General features: G+C 38.9%; 1 protein-coding gene across 3 annotated transcripts in view; it reads left to right on the plus strand.

Annotated features, from left to right (window-relative positions):
• CA8 (carbonic anhydrase 8) overlaps positions 1–19252 on the plus strand; it is a 67267-nt gene that overhangs the window by 16801 nt on the left and 31214 nt on the right. For all 3 annotated transcript variants that reach the window (XM_062633326.1, XM_062633325.1, XM_062633324.1), the window contains exons 4-7: positions 8032–8127; positions 10540–10602; positions 11953–12001; positions 14644–14756. In XM_062633326.1, coding sequence (XP_062489310.1) covers positions 8032–8127; positions 10540–10602; positions 11953–12001; positions 14644–14756 — 321 coding nt within the window. The remainder of the gene's footprint in view (positions 1–8031; positions 8128–10539; positions 10603–11952; positions 12002–14643; positions 14757–19252) is intronic.

Below are 19252 nucleotides of genomic sequence, written 5' to 3' on the forward strand. Positions count from 1 at the left end.
TTTATGATCCAATTAGAAGAATTTATTTAATGTCAAGTTACAGTTCTGCCCTCTTTCAAAGATACTTGTGGAGAGAACACCAGTCAACAAGCGTTCTGGACTATGATGTCCCAGTCAAGTATCTGTTCTGCATGTTGCAGGTGTGAATTTAGTTTTTGAGCTGAGACGTATAGTATTTCACACTGTGACCACAAAATTGTTTAAATAGTGTCTCCAGGATACCTTGGACTCTGCTCTAACTCGATTTGTTTGTTCCTAATTTCTCTGATTTTAGATTACAGACTTCTTTGTTCAGGGAATGTCATCTTGTTCTGTACAAACTTAGAGCCTGATGGTCAACCCACAGACTAGACCTGCTATATCTTTAACACTTTCAGTAAACTGTAACAGGCAGAAGTTCAGCAGAAGCTGGGCTTTCCCTTCTCCCATGTTGTATTGATAAGCAGGTTCTTAACGCTAATGGTGTTGTCATCTGTGTTTCTTGGTGCTGCTTTCAGTTGTCTCAGTGCTGAACTTAGCACTGCATTTAGAGTTCTCCTTTTTTATTTTTTTTTTAATGGCAAGGATCTATGTATGAAATTTTGAAGGCTTAATTTCTGCTGAGATTTGGTGACATTTTGCCATCTATTCACAACAGAAGCCTTGAAAAATTCAAGTCTGCAGGCATAAACCAAGTCTACTGATTAAGAGCCTAACTCCCTTGGCTGCTTCTTCATCCTTTTCTTGATTTTGCCCAGAGTTCATGATCGAGTAACTTTCTTTTATTTGCTTTTGCATTTTCAAAGGAAGCATATTGACCTTGACTGAACTGTAATGTTTAACCATGAAGGCTTTGTTAAGGTTTTATGCGGTTTTGTTTGTTTGGTTTTTTTTTGTGGCATGGTGTATGTACACATACTCCTGCTTCTCCTAAGACGTTTTCAAACAGCCTCTGTATCAATTCCATTAACTTTAATTTCCTAAACCTGTCCTTCAGGCTGTTAATAACTAACTTTCTGCTTTCTTAATCACTTTTCTTAAAGCTTTGTGCCCTGGTCATATTCTTGGTTTGGTCCCCTTGTGAGGATTTGGAACTTAATTACTGTACGTTATGGTCACTGCCAACAGCTTAAGTCAATTGCTTCCTGAAACAATTCAGTGCCAAGTCAAGTATCAAGTCATAAATTCTTGTGTGCATATATAATAGCAAGACACAATTTTTCCACATTTTGTCCTCCTGTGATGTCTTTTATGAAATATTTCTGATGTTGAAATTACACATCGTTATTGTACAAGTAGGCTGTGTTGCCTTCCATTATTACCAGCTGAAAATCTCAGCTTTATTTCATCCTCTCAACCCAAGAAAAAGACTTTATGCTGGCTCTAGTTAGGTAGCCAGTTTCCCACTTGTACTGTTCCCTCCTCAGCTTTTACGGCATACTGTGAATTAAACTGGAATATACTAATCTCTAACAAACTTGGGTGAGTTCAGGACAACAGTTCTGAGATCTACGATCTTCAGCAGAGCAGCTCTAAAGCTGCTTTAATTTACCTTAGGGATATAGATTCATCCCTGAGATGATATTTATGTGGAATCAAAACAGAATTTCAGCTCCACTGTCTTTCTCATCAGTGACAGAAATATGGCAAAAAAAAAAAATACGCTTAGAATTTCCAGACTTACATGTTTTAGATGCACCTCTTGTTAAGATATGGTAATGCAATATTGGCTTATTAGTCTTCTGAAATACAGCCTATGTGAATTGAGAGCAGGGACATGTCTCATCAGATCTCATCCTGTAATATTACTAGACTAGGCAGACTTTTCTGGAGCTTGTAATTGCTAGTTGCACAGCTAACAAGAAATAGCTGCATAACCTAGTCCTGACCAAGGAACAAAGCTTTCCCAAAGATTATTTTACATATGATGCAGAATGCATTGAAGAAAGAAGCTTTTGTAGTAATTAGCTCCTTAATAAAGACTAAGAATATAGACAGTGGAAAAAGTACAATGGGTGATTGCGACAGCAGCATAGAGTCAAGCAAGCCTGGTGATGATAGTATCACAATCTGATGTATAATAGGTTAATGTGCAGGTCTGACGAGGAATTATTTAAAAATTACCATCTTCTATTGTGTGTAGAGCATAAACAGGAGCTAACTGAACAAAAGGATCCCCTGTGTCACAACCTCTTGCAATATGGGCTATAATTACAAATGAGGTTGAGGCAGGACCAGGACCTACACCCGGGCTGCGCAGGTGTTCCATGTAGCCTCCTGCTGCCACAGCTGTGGGTGGTTTTATCCCACATGAGTCCCCTGTAGGGCCTGTGTCTGGTGCCAGGGAGGTCAGGAGAGGTTTTGTTGGCTCATTTCCTCTTGACTCCCAACTTTCTTCCCAACTGTGGAAACACTATACATTGAACAGTGTTTTGTAGGGATCCCAGTAACAAATTAGGGTTTCAGTAGTTTAGCAGCAAACGTTCATAAAGAAAGCAATAATTCTATGTGGGCTCCTTTTTATGGTACTAAGTCATTCCAAATTGTGCAGATTTATGGTAGATTTGTAACATTAAGATTATATAAGAGTGCAGAAACGTTGGACTACAGTCCTTCTTCTCCTCTTACCATTAATCAGATATGTCATAACAAAAGAGGAGCTGTGATATATTTCAGAGTGTATTTTCCTATATGGGATGAGCCTGTCTCATGTTTGCTCTGGCACTTGCGTGACAGGTGCACACTAGCATGTTGTGGTAAGGAACAGAGCTAGCAGCAACTGTCCTGACATTGCAAGAATCGGGTAAACTTAGGTTAAAGTCAGCTTAGAGGTGAAACATGGCCATTCACATAGGTGGATGACTGAGAGGGTCTGAGAAAGAGGGGTCATTCAGCAGTCAATCAAGAAGCATCACTTTGGTAGTCATGGGCAGTTCATGCCTGGGCTCCTGAACAGAGACTCCTGGGAGTATGAAAGGGCAAAAGGTGAGGGACATAGGTTGCAACAAGAGAGATTCCGATTAGGTACAAGGAGGAAAAAGCCCTTTATGATGGGGGAGGTTAGACACAGAACAGGTTACCCAGAAAAGTTGTAGAATCTCCATTGCTGGAGATGAGCAAACTTAGACAAGGCCCTGAGCAACCTGATCTCATGTTGCTTTGATCAAAGCATGATCTCATGATGACTTTCAATTAGCAGCTAACTTTGAAGTTGGTGCTGCTGTGAATGGGGGAGGGAGGCAGTTGAACTTCAGAGGCCACTTCCAAATAAATTATCCTGTCATTGTATGTTTTTATGTGTGAGCTGGGAATAAAGTAAGATCAGCAATAGAGCTTAAAGGATCATTTTTTTTGCCCTTGGTGAGCTTAGGACCCTGCAGATTTCGCAGAGTAGGCAGTGCCCCGGACCTGAAAAATGTACATGTTTTTTGCAACTTTGTTTTTTATTAGAGAGAAACTGGCTTTCAGAACAGCTAAATGTGCTAGGTCATATACAGTAACTCTGATTCCTGCCAGAATCTGTCATTCCAGGGACCGATTCCGTGTAAAAATTTACCATCCCAGTCCTTTCCTTTTTCATATTGACATAAAAGAGATATGTGTAGTAGAGAAAGGAATGGATTCAAGTGCAGAGTTTTCATTTGTTGATTTTAAAGCCAGAATTTTTAAGTCCTTCCTTAGTTTTGAGAATGTTGCGTTGAGATGGGCCCCTTGTTCATGTCAGTGTCAGCTTTTCCTAAGCAAGGACATTAGGACTGGGATCAGTGTCTTTTGGTTGAGTGGGGACTAGATGAAAATTGGGAAGATTCTCAGAATATGTCCAATGCAGAATAATTCTTCTGTGGGGTTTCATCTGCTACCTGGAATAATTTCTTAATCTTTCCTGTGAAGGAGAATCCCTCCAGTCCCTTCACAGAACAAATATACTTTATCAGCACTTTATTATTATTTGTCTTCATGAGTTTACAGCTTACCTGATTTAAAGGAAGTCACTGCTACAATTCTTTGATTTACAGCTGGAATATTAAAAGGCTCCAAATTATTAATTTGCCTAAGAGAAAAATGCCTTTTTTGAATGCTCAAAGGCATTTCTCACAGTTTTCTGATTATTTATTGTAAAAATACACTGCCTGTCATGCTGAGCCAGATACCAATAATCAGTGACAGCATGGATGACTCATTTTGGTTGTATAGAACCATCATATCTACTGAGTATCAAAACATTAGCTAGCAAGTTGAGCAGAGCCTCTCCTGCTCTACTGGCATGTGCAGCTTGTTTGTGCTCTGAATGAAAACCACACAATGGTAAGCTGCCAACACACTGCAGCTGATTATTTAAAAAAACCCACATGCTTATGTTCATATGAGAGACTGGCACCCCTTGTGAGTATGCACTTTTTATGTAGCTGTCTCAAATCAACGTGAAACTGAAGGTTACCAGAAATACGGAGCACTAATCTAATAAGCCTCTCTTGCTATTCCTACTTGTAAGATATAGATGTATGGGTATGAAGCTGTCAATGTGCATGGCCATTATATTACATTGACAGTTTCAAGATTTGTAAAAGCGCTTGAGTCTTTCCTCTCTGCACATCTGATTCCCATAAAATATTAACAAGAGTTACAGGCCATGTTGTTTGTGGACTGTACTCTCTAGAGTTCAAATTTTGTAATGTTTGTGGACTTTTTGCTATCTTTTTTTTAAACTGTTGTCTGATGTTTTCATCTGATGTCATGTTACAAACAAAACCAGAGCCAACAAAAGGCAGAACAGCTCCAGAGAACCACACAAATACACAGGATAAACCACAACTTGAAAGCAGCACTTTGCTACACTCAGGCCTTACCACTTCCTTGCTAATATTTCCCTTTCTGAATCATTTGTTTTGTACTTACCCAGCCCCCATCTGAGCTATATTTTTCCTGCTCTGTAGAAGAATTAATTTGATTTGACTTCCATTTATTTAAGTGCATGTTGAAAACCATTTATTTATTTCAGTGTGCATGCATGGTCTTATCAGAGAGCAAAAGATGTGGAGCCTGTTGGCATGTTGTTAGGAAATATTATGGTATTAATTATTATTTTCCATTAGGTTGCCTGTCTGATTTCAGTTTGTAAATCCCTAATGACAGAACCTTTTCTTTGAATAGCTATTCCAAATATCACCTTGCTGCAGAACATGGGAATGTAATAAATTTGCTGCTGGATCAGGTCAGCAGGCCATTTTTTCATGTTGATACATTTAGTAATATTGGTTACTAAACCTGAAATTAATTTAGGGGTGTCTACAGAAGCCTTAAGTACATCCCTTTTCTGTCTTTGTGTGATGCTGGGGTTTTTTTAGTAGACCATCCTGACCTCTATTGAGCTGGTAGAAGGAAAGGAGGCCTGGAGGGGATTCAGAGCCCTAAATATACTCTTAAAATGCATAGCTAATACTTAACTTACTCTCCCCATATCTGCTGGAGATGTGGGAGGAGGTGCTGGCCGGTAGGTATGTTCCTTGGAAAGCAGTTTCAGCCACAGGGCTTTTTGCACTGTGCCCCCACCCCCCCCCTTTAAGCAGCAGCTCAGTATATTTTGCAGCATGTCTTCCTGTTAGGCTACTTATGCTGCTGCACAGACTAATTCTAGACCTATTCATGTTTTATAGTATTACAAAGAAGTTTTGGCATCATTTTTCTAACTGCTGTATGGCCTTGTCATAGGAAAGTGTGTCCTCATGAGCCTGCTGCCTAGGACAGAACAGGAATCTGTTTCTGGATGAACTGTAGTCATTGCTGGTATGGTCAGAAGCTCTTGCTCATTTTCCTCTTTGCTGGGGCTCAGCATTTTGCTTAAAAGCTTCAAAAAAACACCCCACCCCAGTGTTGTCAGAATGCTGACAAACATCAGATTAGACTTCAGCTGCAAAGGAGTGTAACATGCTGAAAGCCACGGCTGCTTTAGCCGAGACCCGCCTGTTGACACAGTCAAAGTCATGGTCTCATTATATTTGGCGATAGCCCTCAGCGCTATTGTTCCAGCTACCAAAGGACAAGCTTGCTTTGACATGTCCAACCAACCGCGTCCCGGTGCCATGCTGCGCTGTTCTCGCTGCACCAAGGGCATTGCCATCCCGACTGCGAGTCGTCCTCGTCTTTCGTGTTTGCTTCTTAACGGCAAGGTTTAGGTGAGAACTGTGGGGCTCTCTGAGCCCCCTCTAGTGGATAGCTCATGGAAACGCCAGGCTAGTCTTTGCGAAAATGCAGAGCTCCGGCTCTGTCTCCTCGGGTGGTGGTAGTTCTGTGTCTGCTAACGTGAGCCTGGAGACTAAAGCCTCATTATTTGATCCTGCGGTTTTGTTCCTTTAAAAGCCAAAGGAAAATCAAATGTGTAGCAAAGCTCTTTATAGCTGATAAAGTACACGGCACCAAGTAAATCCATGGGCAATAGATAACTTAGTTCTAACAGAGCATTTGTATGTCTAGAAGTTTTGTAGCTGTGGGCAAGTACATTTGTATTAGTGTTCTCATGTACAAAAGGATTATGATATTTTTAAAGAAAAATGTTTCATATTTTTAGCACAGCAGGCACCTTTGATCAGCAGGAATGGAATTATTTGTGTGATAATTTGGAATTAAATTTGATTTACAGTATGTTAATTTAAAATTTTGTATTGACTTTTGAAATGACAGTCATCAAGAGGAGTGCCCAAAATTCTCATCAGAGATTAAATAAAGGGAGAGTGATTGCTTGAGGAACTGGTCTTCTGAAATGCTGAGATGCCTGACTAAACTACTGTTGTCTGAGGGTCAATAAGCATTTCAGAGAGGCTGTAACTGTGCAGAAATGAAAAACAAACTAGGAAGGCGCACTTATCTGTTTTAAAAACTAATTTTGCTGAAGGTGGAAAAAATGTTAGATAACAGCGTGACATTTTAACTTCTTAGACACATGACTGAGCAAAGCGTTGATCATGATTTTACAACAGGAATTAAATCTAAGAGTTTGTATTTTTTAGCTGTTCTATCTATCTGAAATGTGCAAAAGTTGTTGGCAGATAAACTTCAAAGCAGCTGTGCTCAGGATGTTGAAGCTTTGCAATGTTATCAGACCCAGCCACAGAGATTGCATTTTAGCATTAGCGCTGGAAAAACTCATATTTGAAATGCATATTACCTCTCAGTACAGTAGATACTGCCCTCCCTCCCTCCCTCTCCTTCTCTCCCTTTCTCCCTCCTTCCCTCCCTCCCTTCTGCCCCCCCGCCTTCGTTTCTGCCTCTCTTCTTCTTTTCAATGTCTCTTTCCAATTGTTCTGTCTTCCAGAACTATTCTCAAACACCACTTCCCAAATCATGCTGTGACACCTCACCAGAAGAGACTTTGTGTTTACTATCCTGTGTCTGTTGCCTGACTTGCATTCATGCATTACCTCCTACAGGCCCTGCTACCATGTAGGAGAAGGCGGTTGAGGGCTCATATTTTACTCTTTGGCATCCCTTTCACTGCTGTCCCTAAGGTGGTCCTCCAGCCATTTTTCTCTGCTTGACTTTCTGTATGTTTAACCTTTCCTGAAATCACTTCTCCTACTCTTACTACTGACATTTGGGTGACTCATCTTGGGAGTTGATAATGTGAGACAAGTGACATTAAAATAGTACACAGTCAAATGTGTGTTTGGACAGCCTATGTCCATAATCATACTCCTGCCTTGGAAGAGTGCTGGATGGCTGAGAGGTAAAATTGGTGGGTTTTATCAGCGACATTATTTCAGTACTCAAAGTGAGGAACTTGGTAAATCGCCATTAACTTCATTAGCATAGTTACACTTTTGTTGGTAGACATTTGGTAACATCACTTTTTCTGCAGCTGACCCTTTTTTTCCTTGGGATTACTTATGTTTATAATAGGAATCCACTTATATATACATGCACAGCCATAGGCATACACGTATGTATACTCTAGCATGCACACACACGCTGAGTCTTTGTTAATTGTTGTTAACTGCTGGTGGTTTTTTATTACAAAACGTATTTCTCTATCAATCTGTTTTCACTGCTTTGTTTTAGCTTCACCTAATGCACTGGAACTCCACACTGTACAGCAGCATTGATGAGGCAGTAGGGAAGAAGCATGGCATAGCTATTATTGCTTTGTTTGTGCAGGTAGGTTTCCTGTGTTGCACTATCATTTGTCTGAAGAGAATGAGTTCCTTTCCATTTTCTTTCATTTTTAATGATTTCATAAAACAATGTATGACTGCTGGTATTCTATTTGAAATATACTTCTCAGTCATGTTTTCTGGGTGTGTGTATTGAAATTCCATTGTGAATTAAACAAGTAATCTTTGTTTAAATGGGATGTTGGGAGTATGTTAGTTAAAGAAGAGATGATACATAATTGGCCATCTCTCTGTGACTCTGGCTATAAGCAGATATCCACTCTCCATTCCTCTGAGGACAGAATGAGGTTGTCAAGAGGCACAAATGCTTCACTATATCCGTGATGTGTTGTTCTCCATTCCTGGCCAGGCCTGCTGTTTGGGGATTGAGGAGCTATACAGAGGAGGTGAGGAAAGGGGAAGAAAAAGCCTAACCCATTGGCACACCTGAAAACCAATAGTAGGCTTGTGCTTTTCTGAACACAGGGACAAGTGTGTTTCTTCACACAGAATGCATGTGAGGTGGGATGACATCACTTCTTCAGAGATGCCAGGCTGATAGTGTAGCAAGACTTGCCGCAGACCCCAAGAAAAAGCCTGTGACAAAGGAGGCTTAGAGCTTCCTGGGGAGAAGGTGTAATGCCAGCTGGGAAGTTAGCCCCATTGTCTATTTGCTATTGAAGGTGCTTCAAGGGATGTACACTATAAAGAAGATTTTCAGTGTTAGTCTCAGACACCATCCTCCTCATGAGAAATGGCAAACTTTTATTTAAATGGGTTTGGAGGAAGAGGTTTAGAGTTCATGCTTAGATCAAATGGATTTTCTTTCACAGTCATATTATTAATTTGTTGTATTTCATAGCGAGTTTATGAGTGCCTTTGAGCTTTACTTCTGTTTGAATTTAAAGGTATGTTGGTTACAGCTCCAACACTCAGAACTGCTAAAAATGGAAGTTAGTCTTCAGTTTTGTATCTGGAGGGCTGTGTAATAATTGCTTATGTAAGTCACTTTCTAATTCCAGCAGAGGTAACCTTTGAATTAGTTAGAAAGTTATGTATAAGTTCTTAAATAAATCTGAAACTTCAATGATACATTTTCCATTTCTGGTCTCTCACCTTCATCAGAGTTTGTAAGTATTCTAAAGGGCTTTTTCATTAGCCAAGAAAGGCATCATATAATTACAACTGACCAAGAAATAACAGTATTTATGCTGTTTATTAAAGGAGTAGGGAGAGGAAATTTGGTGAACATTTCTTCTGTTTCAGAGGCATGGAAATGTTGTAGTTTTGCATCACAGTTCTCAAAGACATCATTTTAAGTTCAATGAAAATATTTTCACTGATTTAAGTGTCATTTAAGTGTAACCCTTGGTGATTCTTAAAACAGTGTCTTTGAAGTGATTTCTGTATCTTTTATGCATGTTGAAGGTTTAAAATTGAAATTCCATTCTGAAACAAAAGAAAATCTTCTTAAATTCCAAGAAATAACAAAGTACATTTTGTTTGACATTCAGTTGTTTCCCTCCAGTGACTACTGTGCCGTTCTATTCCAAAAGAAACAAAAAACAAACAAAATTTTCAGGGTCTAGCTTTCCTACTCTCACTCTTGCCTGCTTTATTCCTCACCTCAAATGTGTATGTGCTGGCAAAGAAATCAAGTGGAAGGCTGTTCTTTGTCTTCCTATTTCAGAAATGTTGTTCTGAATGTAAAAGCCAGGATCCTAGAATGGGCAATTTAGAAGCATCTGAAATCGCTGTGCAGAGTGAGCAGCATACGTGGAAAATGAGAATCTTTTATTTTGACAATGGGTTTCTTTTGAAAACCCCATCTTCTGTGCATTTAGTAAAGGCAGTGCTGTAGGCTGCCGGGGTCACTGGCAGGATCCCAGAGATGCCATGAGGGAGATGATCTGCCATTCTGCACTCTGCAGGCAGGAAAAAACTCCCCCAAGCTTCACCTTGGGCCAGATTTGCAACACTGTGGGGACAAATTTGAAAAGTGTCTGTCATGTTCACTCTGTTCCTTTCTGTGTACTTCTCTGACAAAAACTGGTAAGGACAAACTGTATCCTTGGCATTTATATGCCATAATGCTGCATGATTTTGACTCCACATGCAGTATATGCTGCAAAACAGGGTTAGTCAAAACTTGCCAGTCTTAACTGTGACTCTGTCTCTTGTTCTGTGAGTTTCTCTTTCTGCTTTAAAGTTATTTACCTCATTTCCTTCTAACTGGTGGCTTTACAGTGGTTTAATTGTTTGGAGGTGCCGTGTATCAGTGTGTTTGGTTAACACAATGCTGTGTAGTTTGACTGAAACAAACTACAGAATTTACTGTTCTAGCTGACCTCTGTCTTGCCTTAGAGTTTCTGAAACAGCAAAATACTGCAACTCATCTCTGCTTGCTGCATTTCAGATAGGAAAAGAGCACGCAGGCCTAAAGGCTGTGACTGAAATTCTCCAGGACATCCAGTACAAGGTAAGGCATTGTCTGAAGAAATGCTTCCTTCATTGACCAGGTAGAGAGAAAGCGTGTGTGAAGCTAAGAGATGGGTTTCAAATGTTTTTGGGGTAAAGCCATGTGTGAAAAATGTAATTTGGTGGCCTGCATCAGAACCTCAGCATTTTACAGTATTCAGATAATATGCAGTCTTTGTAGTTGCTTCCTTTTCTGGTGGCCAGAAAATTTGATCTCCTATACCAGTAACTGATTGCAAATAGTCCCTTTTCAGTGATTTTCGTGGAGTCAGTGTGAATGTAAACACTGCACCATGCTTAGTGAACACCAGCAGCACTATCTCCAAACTATCTGGTTTTCATTTGTAGAGGAAAAGAATAGATGAACTAAGCACCCATATTAACTTGCAGTGGGAAATCAATGGACACAATGCTGTCTTGTCAGGTGGAGTATGTGTGGGGCTCCTGAAGGACAGATAATAAACCTAGCAGGACTGAGGAGATATGAGTGCTTTCCAGAAAGTTAATGCTATCTTAAATGACCTTGGGCAAGTTACTTCCATCTCTCTGCTTCATGTCTCTGTCTGTGACATAGAAATAATCATTCTTACCTTTGATTTTAAAGGACTTTGAGATGTATTAATGAGATGTTCTGTATTGGTCTGGAGACATTAGCCATTCACCTCAGTGGATGCTGAAGTGTAGAAAAATTAGAAGCTGTTATTAGAATGGAATTGAAAATATGTCAGTCAAATAATATATGGTAAACTTTAGTCATGATGCTTAAGATTACAAACTCATTGTTTATGAAGGTGTCAGGGAAAATAGTTAGTGTTTAGAACTCCATAGTTTCATTACTGAAATGCCAGCCAAGTAGAGGAAGGTCATGAAAGGACTTGTCATCGTGAGTGTGTTATAATAACAATTTTCAGAGGATCAGCATCAAATGTACTTTTGGCATAGAAAAAAATTTCTTGCATTAAATATGTGAAACCAGCTTTACCTTATTAAGTGTCATCCACATCAGTCAAAGCAAAGCTCACTTTGGCCCTTGGATTTTAAACTCAGAAACCCTGAGTTTCATGTAGAGAATTTCAAGGCTGGGACCTGGAAGGAGCTCAGGTACTAAAGGCAGAAAGTTAGCAAATTGTTGGGATAACCTTAGAAATAAAAAATAAAATACAATAAAAAATGTGTTTGTGTAGCTGCAAGGACAAATGCGATGATGATTAAATGGGGGCTAGTAATGAGGTTACTTTGCACAGGAATTCAAGTCTTAATGTTATAAGAGCACACAGTGTGTTTTACCTCTCCATTCATCATCATTTTAATAGAAACTAGATATGAGATTTATTTGTATTCACTTTTTCAGGGAAAGTCCAAAACAATACCCTGTTTTAATCCCAACTCTTTATTGCCAGGTAGGTGTCTTTGCTTATTTTTGTGTATGTGGATTAGTACCTAGTTGCAGAGGCTGAGACAATCTTGAGCTAAAGCACAGTCTAACTGCAAGCCTGGGAGTATGTCCCATAAGGTGGTAATACATATTGCACCTAGTGCTGCTAACAGGAATAGGGATGAAGTCCCTTTGGAATTTATGATACAACTGCACCTGTGAGTGGGATGTGATACTGTAGTCCGTGCACTGCTGGCAATACTGCTGCTAATTTTCTTGATGATTTCTCATCCTATCTAGAGGGGGAGCTGTGTGTATTGCTTTCTCTAGTTTGGCACAGAATAGGAAGCTAAGGTTACCCACTTACCGAGGTAGCCTTTTGGCAGCATCAAAAGGCAGTGCATAACGCAGTGACAGTTCTGTAGTATACAAGGAGTAGTGACAATGGGAAGCAAATTCAAATTCATATGGCTGAAAGAGTAATAATAAGAAACAACGACTACCTTTACTACTTGTCTATTACTACTATATTACCTTGTCTTAAAAAGAACATGACTTTAAAAAAAACCCCACATTTCTACAAGATGAATGTTTCTGCAAGGAATCTTTGTGAGCTAAATTCTGCACTGTAGTAGCAGGATCTTAAATTTTCAAAGTACTCCAGGTCTACCTGAAACTGTATCAATTATATATATCAAAAGAATGCTATTTAGGTTGCAAAGTCAAGTGCTCAGCAATTAGGAATTGCAGGAATTTAGGCTGCCTGTGCCCCTTTGTGCATATATGTTAGAAGACATCTTTTAATTGCATGACCATAAATTATTTTTTACAGGACCCCTGCCTCACAGTTCCTGTTTGATGCTGATTGAGTCACATAAACCAAAATTTTCATATGTCATCTCTAACTATGTGTTCCTCATTTTCTAGGTGCCCGACTTGAGATCATGGGGTCTGATTTGCAGAAGTGCTGAGTGCTTACGCCTCCAACTGAAGTCAATGGGAGCAGTGCTCTGACTGTATTAAGTGCTATAGAAAGTTAATTACTCTTGAGAAATCAGGTTCTAAGCATCTCATACTGAACACCTCAAATGAATAGATGCATTTGACATTAACTTCTCTGTACTCAGTTCCCCATCTTTAAAGTGTGGCAGTAATTGTCTTTCCTCACACCATGGGGTGTTGGAAGGATAAATGAAGTCACGTTTGGGAAGCACTCAGACACTGAAGAAATGAGTGCATTAGAAATACGAAAAATGACAAAATGTGATCCTTGTAACAAGCAGGGTTTGACTAGCATGGAAAAAAGAAGACTAAGACCGCATATTGTGCTGAGAAATCCAAATGTTATTAGAAGGTTTTCAAAACAAAATAATCCATCTTTTCAAGTAAATGATGAAAGGTTCTCTTGAAAAGACGTACGATCATGTATCAAGATGGTGTCACAGAGCATGCACAGGATGGGCTGGATTAATTCTTGCAGTTCTTAACTCCTGACTGATTGATAATGCAACTTGCTTTCAATGGATTTGCCATATAATTCCCTAACTGAGAAAGAAAATTACTCCAACAAACCAAAATCCATTCACTGACAATCGCAGGCTTCAATAGCAAGATTTAGTTCTACTGATACTCCTCTAAGCTAGTAGTGAAACGGCAGTAACAGGTTAGGTCATCCAAGCAAGTTTCTTTGTTTTCAGTCTCACATTCTGTACTTGTTAAGCCAGTGACAATCTTCCCCCTAGCTCTCCATGGCATGATTAGCCACCCTTTGTTTCCAGTTCCTCTCTAGGTTCGTTTCTTGTCCCTTCTTTTACAGTCAGGCATTTTCCTCTCCATACATCTTAAGCTCTGTCAGAGAGTGATTTGTGAGTATGGCCTACAGCAGCAAAGGAAAGCACTGTGTAGTCTTGCAAAGTGCAGTGTGACTCAAATCTTTGAAGAATTAAGGTTAAAATAATTAACATCAAACTGTTGTATGTTGTGTTGTCTTTAGAGTTAAAGCTCTGCTTGGACAAACCATTGCACATTTTCTTGAGAGACAACAGTTCTTTATAAACCTATTAATAAGCTTATAAACTTATTAAAATAAATTTATTCTTAAAGAAACCTTGATTTTTTTCCCCTATGAAATTCAACTCACTTTCCAAAGCTAGGAGGCTCCAGTGCATCTCGAAAAATGTCACCAGAATTGTGAACTGAAAAGTTTGGCTTGAGCTGTTTTCACTGACTTTTTATAAAAAACAAAATAAACTCATCCTTGAGACATGTCCTAAATGTGGAAGTCAGTGAAAATTTGATCACCACAGACCCTCTGCCTTCAAAATAAGATGTGTCTTGTAGCTTTGTCACTAAGAGGAGTTCTTTATCACCACATTATTTATTTGCTGTGTTAGTTTAATGAATCATGCACATTATTTTTCACATCTATGAAGTGGCATTTTCATCTTTAAAATGGTCATCTGCAGGGAGAAGTTACTGCAATATAATGACCAGAAGACATGAGCTAAGTGGTGGACAGTGCTTGGCAGGTTATAAATTCACACTGTAGCTTACTATGTACTAACTTCATCATATGAGCAAGCTCGTGGCTGTCATAAGGTGTCATAATTGAAAAACAGAGTGATGTTTCTTAATGTCGTTAAAATTCCACATTTCTTTCAATTTCAGATCCTCTTCTGCGTGACTACTGGGTGTATGAGGGCTCCCTAACCATTCCACCCTGCAGTGAAGGTGTCACCTGGATATTATTCCGCTATCCTTTGACTGTGTCCCAAGTGCAGGTAACAGCTGTGCTTAAAGTGACCTTGGAATATGGTTATGAGCTAAAGGTTATAGCGTGCAAATATATATATCAGGACATTATATCTGTTCTCCTTGAAGATCCTATTAGATCAGTACATGGCTTTTCAAATAAAGGTTAAGCCTTTTGAGTCACTGAAAGCAATGCAAAGGTCAGAGATGAAAAACCTTATCATTTATCATCTGCATTTAAAATAATTCTTTATTTAAGTGAAAGAAAAAGAAAAAAGTCAATGTGCAAGAGAAATTCAATTCTTTGTAATTGTAAGCTTTCAAATATTACTGCTTTTTGATGTTAGAAGAACAAAAAGTCACAGGGAGACACTATGTCCTGGAGAATGAAAAATGTAACGTAGTACAGGCTAGCTATATTGCACTGAACTATATTTAACTTGTCTTGCTTTTCCAATTCTGTTTTGTAATGTATGTCAAATGGAAACTGCTTATTTAGGTTTGATTTTACATGTATGTATGTTAAAGTTGGGTTTTTTTATAAATTTTATCTAGCAGTCATGTAAGGCTTTCTATAGAAAACATTTCAAAGCTGTCTGTAAATAATCCCGGTAAAAACAATGAAAATTCATGATTCTCCCACATTCTGTGAATCCTCGTTGGAGAAATGTGGGTTTAATTTAAGTGAAACTGTTGAGAATCCCTGAAGGTGAATGTCTTAATCTTCATTGCTTGCTCCAAAGCATGTGCAAACAGAAGGGAAAAAAATATTAAAGGTGATAAATTCAGATTTACATTATTTCATCTTTAATACTCTAATTTTTTTCTAGCAATCCCAGCACAATATTTTCACAATTTGTCAGTGTTTCTTTTCAATGAAAACTGAATCCTAGTTCTAATCATATGGTAAAAGCAATAGCTCCCAGTAAGCTTATTTGCATGGTAGCTGCAACTTAAATGTATCCCATCATGAATCTGGTATTTATTTGCTTGTGAAAGGGTAAGTCTTATGGCTGCTTACTGCTGAGTAAAGAGGAAACAGAACTCTGTTGGCATTATTAGATTCAGAATAACTTTAAAAGACACTGCATTTTGTAACTTGGCAGCTAATTGTCCAGGTATTATATGGATAACTAAGAGTATTTAATCAGAATTATAAAGACCATAGCTATGACACTGAGACATTATATGATATTTGATTTCATGCTACTTGCAGATTTTGTAGTCTCTATTCCCTTTTAATCCAGTCGATGCACAGAGGGCACAGTTCAAGCCATCCACATATGGTGGGAGATGGAAGGCCAGGTTGAACAGAGCCTTGGGCGACATGGTGTAGGGTGAGGTGTTCCTGCCCATGGCAGGGGGGTTGGAACTAGATGGTCTTAAGGTACTTTCCAAACCAAACCATTCTATGATTCTATGATTCTATGATTCTGTGATTCTATGGTGAGAGAGTGAATAAAAGAGCAATTAAGCAGAGAAATGTGAGTTTAGTTAACATTATTATGTACTCATTTACCACAAGGAAACAAGGTGTTGGAGCATAGTGTGAAGGGGCTGAGTCTCCAGAAGATAATATTATGCCTGGGGAAAAGATTGTGACTCATAACCATGGAGTTCTTTAAGTGAGGGGTAGCTGTTTTGTGTTTTACTGCCTTAAATTGTTATATACCAAATCCAGTGAAAGCATTGCAGTGACAAAGAGTGCACATGTCATGGGGGGCTTTTTCCCTGCCACAAACAGGTATGTATGCAGGTGAGATGTGGCACTGGACCAGAGCGAGAGACTGGAATGGGCTTATGCCAATGTGATCCACAGTGCTTTGAACTTGTAGATCAGCATCCCTTAGGAAAAAAAATCCTCACTGATAATTACAAATGCAGCAGCATTAAAATTAAGGTTGTGCAGAGACAACTTAGTAAGCACATGAAGGACTTTTGCCAAGATGGGATAAAAATTTTACTTGTATCAGATACTGCTTTCAGATGTCAATTGAAAATAAATATGTGAACAAATAAGTGAGAGATGGTGATTCTGGGATTCGGAAAAGGGACTGAGAGTTCTCCATGGTGCCCAAAATATGATTTTTAGGGTGCCAGGATAGTTTGCTATAGCCTAGACATCCAAGATTTTAACTTGTAATTAGCATTTTGGCTGCGGTTAAGTATTGGGCCTCTTTTGTGCATGTGAGCAAGAGTGCCTGTGAGAGATTCAGTTTAAGGAGATATGGGAAATGTAAGGGCTTTTCTCTATGGAAAATGAGAGACGTAGTATGGCATATAACATTCTGAAACATCCATGGCAGGCTGGTAAAGGCATTTAATTTTATTAATCCTGCTTGTAGTGTTAAAGCATAGATTTCAGCACAAATGCATTTCTGATGGATTTAAATATACTATTTTACATGTGTCATTAACTTGTAGAACTTTCTTCTGTGAGATATTAATGAATACAGCTTATGAAACTTCAAGCCATTTATATAAATACTAGTAGCATCTGTGGTTATAGCCGATAAGAGACAAATTTGAGGCTTTCTACTTTCATTTTTCAGGCCATAAATAATCAACTTCTGAGTGTCAATAACAAGAAACAGTAAAGAGCAACACAGTCCGATATGCAATAGGTTTTATTGCCTTCCTCCGATGAAGCTTGTTAATATATTGGAGACAAGATACTCATTCATATTCTCTTTTCCTGTAATTAACACAGTAATATTGGTTAGCTTAGCAAATTGTAGGTCATAAGTGAAAAAAAAGAAGAAAATTACAATTCTAGTTCATGGTCACATCTGTGTATTTTCACATTTGCTTATTTTTTGAAACAATGAAGAAGTAACTATTTTAACATAGACATAACAGGCTGATCATTGCAAAGTGGAGAACCTTTTCTTGTTTCTTCTGAAGGCATTTATAGATAGTAAAGTTCAACTGATGAGCTGATTTGCTATTGATCCAAGTCAATGTTAAGTGAAAGGAGATTCATCTCTGCATGCACCTCACTTCAGCAGCCGGCATCTGAGTGTGTTTGTTATATGAACAGCAAAAGAGCAAGCCAGGACTACAGTTGGGATGTATTTTGCTGGAGTCCAGTGCTGTCTCCTCATTGGAAGTCACTGGCTTCACTTCCATCAGAGAGCTGTTTCCTTCACGGGTCTTTCTGTGAGGTCTGAATAAAGCGTGCAGGCAACTCTTCTCCCTTGGAAAATAAGGGCTTTGCAAATCTGGTTCTAGGAGTTTTATTACTGATCTCAGTGGAAAGGAGCTTGTCTGGGAAGCAGCACCCTGCAGTGCTCTTTTAGCATATTCCTGCTCACCTTTTGTGGCTTTTTTATCATCCTCACATGTCTTATGTTGAAATATACAGCCCAGGAAGAACTGTGCTGACTGCTTTTGTGAGACACCTCACCCATGCCTGTACATTTCTGAAATGCAATGGGAGAAAATAGAACCTGTTAGGCCAGTAAAGAGCAGAAAATAATTGAAAAAGACTTGCTCGTGCTTCTCTTCACTATATTTTTAAAAAAACTGGACATTTGTGAATAATGTGCTTTGTGGTTCACTGGAGCCCAGAACAAGTACATTGTCTAAGCCACTCAGAATAGGGATTTTAAACAATGATGCAGCATGGAGCTGTCATTCTGCTGTACTCATTGTCAGACTTAACCGGCTTTGTATTGAATGGCAAGGTCTCTAGTCCTTTTGTGTACCTCATTCAAAACCAAGACCTCCTGAAGCACAGAAATAGTAACTAGCATATGGTGCTGGAGTGGGAATTGTGTAAAATTTTTGTAGTCTATGAAATAAAGTGCTTTGACAGGTTCATGGTATTCAGGCAAAAGGATAGTGCTTCTATTCCTCATATAGAAGGAATGTCTGTGGAAAACATGCAAATTCTTTGTTTTGTATGTTCTATTCTACAGCAAATATTTAAGGAAGCAAAAAAAAAAAAAGCAGTCTTCAAGATCTGAATAAAGGGAAGTGGTAAAAACATTCTTGCAATTTTTTTCAAAATATAAGCTAATAGTGACTGTTCACATTGTGGCTTTACTTCTTCACTGATTAGAATTTGTTCCTGAATTTCAGTCTGAACAAGCCTAAGTCATCCTCAGTGTCTTCTGGGAATGAGAAAAGTTTTTCTAAATGGCTATTCCTGTTGAAAGTATGTGAATATCCAAGGATGCTTCACCATGTGCCTCTAAAATATCTATTTCCTTGGCAGTAGTACTTGGCAGGTGTACTTCACAGCATTGACTTGTGAGGGGTTGGGAGGAGAAAGTAAGCAGTTCCATATGACATTGAGCAGGATGTGTGCGGCACACGTATTGCCTTCTCATGTGGAAATTTAACAGGGGAAGTATTGTCAGCACAGCTGGTGTCCTTTTCTGACAGAACTACTTCTCAAGAGTGAAGTAGACAACCATTGTGTATAGAAGGTCTCTGTCTGAATCATGATATGAAGGACTAAACAAGGAGGCTGATGATCTCAGAGGCGATTCCCCTTTGGAGGAGGGCTACAATTCTTTAC

This window comes from Pezoporus occidentalis, unplaced genomic scaffold (genome assembly GCF_034315485.1).
Source record: "Pezoporus occidentalis ecotype Australia unplaced genomic scaffold, CSIRO_AGI_Poc_V1 ctg4, whole genome shotgun sequence".
NCBI classification, from domain to species: domain Eukaryota; kingdom Metazoa; phylum Chordata; class Aves; order Psittaciformes; family Psittacidae; genus Pezoporus; species Pezoporus occidentalis.